This window comes from Cornus florida, unplaced genomic scaffold (genome assembly GCF_030987335.1).
Source record: "Cornus florida cultivar Cherokee Brave unplaced genomic scaffold, ASM3098733v1 CherokeeBrave_3.0.0_Hap2_Chr04, whole genome shotgun sequence".
Lineage (NCBI taxonomy): Eukaryota > Viridiplantae > Streptophyta > Magnoliopsida > Cornales > Cornaceae > Cornus > Cornus florida.
In genome coordinates this window covers 79035920-79040896 of record NW_026775574.1, presented here as the reverse complement: position 1 = coordinate 79040896, position 4977 = coordinate 79035920, and the positions used below count along the sequence as shown (strand labels likewise).

Genomic DNA, 4977 nt, shown 5'->3' with positions numbered 1-4977 from the left:
AAAGAATAACTTTTCTCGGTATCTGCAGGACCTTTCCTTGTTGCTGTTGTTGACATTGATGAATTGCCCCCCGTGGTCAGTTTAGGTTTAACCAACGCCTAACAAACGTATGGCTTTTTGATATTAACCTCTGCGACGTCAACTTCTAATTCATCTCCAACTTCTGTTGAGAATACCTCATTATTAGGGTCCTTGTACCAAGTACCCTTAAAAGAATTTTTCCTCTCTTTCTCTTCTCTTAGTATTTTCTCATACCGAGAAGCCCTGTCTACCAAATCAAAGAGATTTTGAAACTCGACCCCATTAAACCTCTTGCGATGTTCAATATCTAAACCATTTAATGCCAACTTGATGTATTATGGTTCTGGCAAACTTACTCGGCATTTAAGTTTAACCTTTCTGAACTTGGCAACAAAAGTCTCAACCGATTCACTTGGCAACTGAGATAATCAAGATATGTCTGCCAGTGTAGCTTTTGTCTCTGTTCGGTAGAAATGGGTATGGAATGCTTCCTCTATCTTATCCCAAGTCTGAATAGAATTAGCCGGTAAGTTGCTGTACCATTCAAAAGCTGCCCTAGCAAGAGAGCTAGAGAATAACCTCATCCTTAACCAAGGGCTAGGACCAGCTTCTCCACATTGTGCAGTGAACCTTGCAATATGCTGTACTGTAGAGAAGTTTTCTTCACCACTGTACATAGAAAAATCAGGATACCGATAATTTCTAGGCAACTCATGGGCATCAACGTGATCAGGATAGGGCTTTCTGTATACCGGCTGAGCACGTCTGCGACCTTGTACTACCTCGGCCTGTATTAAAGCCAAAATCTGAGCCCTATCAATCCCTGCATTTCTTTCTAGAGGATCATTTGGGTGCCGCAGAATGAATTGATTAACTCACTCCCTTTGTGGATCGGTATTCACTTGCCCCCGAGCAGCCGTTATAGGTATCAATGGATTGACCCTACCTTGGTTTAGATGGCAGACACCTTCTTACTGATTTCTTACTGGTGGAATCAGCTACTCATTGGAATGCTGCGTAAGCTGATCATTCATTAATGGCTGGAACACCAGCACAGGATTCACCACCAACGGATTTGATAAAATTAGCGGATTTCCCATTGGCATGCCAAGTGTATGATTCGACATGTTGCTGATCATAACACCAAGTCCTGCATTTGGCAGTATGGTGCTTGTTCGAGGTCCTTGGGATATATGAACCAATGGTGCCATCAAACGCTGAAATATGGACTCATTGACGTGAGACGCTTCAGCCTGATCTTGTCGGCTTTGATTCGCCAGTACATTGGTTTCAAGTTTCTGACTCATCTTTTCCAACTGAGTGTACATCATTTAGTTTAACTCCCCTATCATCGATCTCATCTCATGAATTTGAGAAACCAAAAGCTAATTTGATTATCCCATTTGAGACCTTACCTCGCCGATCTGTGCTTGCTGGGCATCAATTTTTTGCATAATTGATTCCAATACCCGACTCAAAGGGACGTCGGATGGAATAGATGAGTCGGCATCATCACCTACGCCGATCTGTGGATTTTCTTCGTCAGTATTATCTCTTGTATTCACGCCTTTCAAACCTCTTAGCTTTGAAGACATCTTTACTATAACTTGCTCACCTAATGGGGTCCCACCGGGCGTGCCAAAAATGTTGACCCTAAAATCGGCTGAATGGAGCCGATCTCAAATTGATGTAAGCCAGGCATGCCAGAACCACTTGTGTGGTTCGATGTAAATAGTCAACGTTAGTCCCTTTGAGAAAGTTGACTTTCAGACGATGCGAAGAAAAAGGGAACAAATAAATTCCTCTTTTGGGTTCAAAAATGCCTTAGTTAAAAGGACTTTCTATAAACAAATTATAGTAATGTAACAAAAGAATAGAAAGGAGAGATAATGGATATAGCAAGAAAAGAAAAGGAAAGAATGAAGAGAAAGGATGAGAGAGAGATTGAGATTGAGATAGATAGATAGAGATAAAGAAGAAATAGTAAGAATGTTATTCTTAGAAGGCTTGAAGAAGCAAACAAATAATAATAAGGATTCTGAGGGTGCTGGACCTCTTTCACAGTATGCCTCCTTCTTTATTTATAGATAAGATATAAACTAATTCCTAAGTACAAGCATCCTATTTACTTTCTAATACATCTAATAATTATTCAAATCTAACTAATCCTAACTAAATACTAACTCCTAACCTCATTTAAATACAAGATAAATATATAACTCTTATCTAATATTTTTTGCAATTCAAATGTTTCCTATCCTATCTGCAGTGCCTTTGTATGTAACTTTGCCATCTTCTGTAATTTTGCCACGTCATTCAACCAACCACCATCCATGTGATGTGTAAAGCCCAACATCTTAACTGCATTGCACCATCCCAGCCGAAAACCAAATCATTTGCTTACCAACATACCTCCTAGCCCAACCTCATTGCCACATGTTTCAGCCCATTATATTCTCTCGGCCCAATACTTCACTGCTCATCAACTCCAATTAGGGCCAGAACCCAATTACCAAAATGGACACCAAGGGCATTTGGTTTTCATGACTGGGCCGAAGATGGGTTGGCAATCCAAATACCAAAATGGGTGTCAACAGAAGGATCACGTACCTCGTTCATCATGTGCATGTTGATTGATAATTTGGTATTGTGAAAGGGTGTTATTGTAACTTGAGATGAAAGATAGCATGAGAAAGGGATGGTAGGTCAATGGGTATGCTCTCATAATTCCAAACCCATTTATTTCCACCTACACAAATTGGTCCCCATCTATTTATTTCCACCTACGCAAATTGGTCCAATCCATCTATTTTCACTGGCACAAGTTGATGATATTAGTCCAGTCTAAAGCAATTGTCCACATAATTCAAAACACTGATTGTCCTTAGCAATGTTAATTAAGCTACATATTTCGTAAATTGTTGCAAAAAAAGATAAGTATGGCCATTTGATTGGAGGTCTGATTTCAGAACTTGATCTTTCGCCTTGATAATGTTGTGCATGTTTGGTGATCAGTAAGGTGTTATGTTTTGTTTGGAAGGTATTTGGTTGTTATAAAATATTTACGAATAAAAAAATATTGAAATTTAACAATTCAAAACACTGAGTTTGTCCAAATAATTCAAAACACTGATTGTCCTTAGCAATGTTAATTAAGCTACATATTTTGGAACTTTAATCTTTTACCAACTTATCAGCTCCAACTTTATATATCTAACCAACTGGCTAATTTCGTAATTTGATGCAACAAAAAGACATGTATTTACATATACGGCCATTTGATGATTGTAACGTTGCATGACAGTGTAGGGCCCAAAAGATGATAATACACTAAAAGGCTAGACTTAATTATGTGGTATTTGATTTTTCGCCTCAATTTCATTCTTCATCAATCATTTAACTATATGACAGGTTCATACACTTGCTTTAAGCTTCTAAATTTTCTCCTCTTTTAATTAACTATAAACAGATGTGTCAAAAAATGATATCTAGCTACTAACCAATATCTAGATCCTCTATTATAACCAATCCTTTTTGTATGGTGCGGAAATTTTTTTAACACGCTTCAATTTATTTTTAACACATCTGTTTTACATTTCAACAATTTTATTCTAAATTTCAACAGATGTATTGAAATAGTATTGAAATACACTTTCTTAAAATCTTTTTTAACATCATTATTTATCATTTCAACACACTTAAATCCTATTTTACATAACACATTTACTCTATATATTGAAATTGTATTAAAATATAAAATAAATATGTTGAAACATGATTTAGATATATAAAAAGACATCACAATACGTGACAGAGGACTACCACAGCATCCGAACTCCAAAAAATGAGCCTTCGTCAATATGGGTGTGTTGCCGACAGTCGCGAGTACTCAGTAATTCCAAACGCATCTATTTCCACCCACACAAGGTGGTGCAGATCCATTTATTTCCACTGACACAAGTTGATGAAATGAAATTAGTAAAGTCCAAAGTAATTTGTCCAAATAATTCAAGGCAGATTAATGCAGCTCATTCAAGATTGTCCTAAGCATTGTTAACGTATAGAGGACCCACTTTTTGCTTTTGAGATTCATTGATTCAATCCACCTGCATAATTACTGCACACCTATAAAAATATTAGGGTAAAGTACAGTCACACCCTCTGAGGTTTGGCAAAAGGACACTCAAAGAAAATTTACCTGTTTTTTGAATAAAGACAATTCCTGAAGTTTCAAAAATTGACAAAGACACCCCTTTACATGAAAAATTGACTAAATTACCCTTTGATCATTTATAAGACTTTTTAAAATTTATAATTTAATAAATTGGACCAATCTACCCTCATGAACAATTTATGCAAAAAAAAAAATAAAAAGAAAATTTTGTTCGCTTTTTTTTTTTTTCTTTTTTTTGTTATTTACTTTATAAATGTCCCAACTTCTTACTTCTTAAAAATGTAGACATCTAAAATGATTTTTTGATCCGATACATATATTTCAAATAAATTATATTTTGTTATTGTTGGCCTAAGGATTTTTATCTAAAGGTCAATCTTATGTTTTGATGATTACAAACCATTAGTGATGTTTAAGTACTAATATTTTCATTGAGTGATATATAGTTGATCAATATTCAATCCTCAATGTTGAGCTAGAAGATCCATTCCAAATACTCAAGCTATGGATTCAAGGAAGCCTCAAAGTGTAAGAAATCAAAAAAAAACTCGGACTTCAAAGATCACACAAAGCATTTCAAAGAAACAAAACAAGTCTCCATCAAGCCTAAACGATCATGGTCAAAGAATGAAGAAAATGGTAGATAGGATGGTGAGAGCTTAAGATTTAATGTCAAAGTATATTTAAATATATTTTGAAGCTCAAAATTATAGGATCATACATATCATATATCATTCATATGTTCTTATGACCATAAGCAATAGACTAGGAACTTCATTTAT

At 35.7% G+C, this 4977-nt stretch overlaps 1 protein-coding gene across 1 annotated transcript; it reads right to left on the bottom strand.

Moving 5' to 3' along the window:
• Positions 1-449: 449 nt before the first annotated feature.
• Positions 450-1616, bottom strand: LOC132305166 (uncharacterized). Its single transcript, XM_059802844.1, has 3 exons — positions 1437-1616; positions 1071-1337; positions 450-809 (listed from the first exon to the last, which is right to left on the bottom strand). Exons 1-3 carry the CDS (start codon positions 1614-1616, stop codon positions 450-452), a joined length of 807 nt encoding a protein of 268 aa, XP_059658827.1.
• Positions 1617-4977: the final 3361 nt, after the last annotated feature.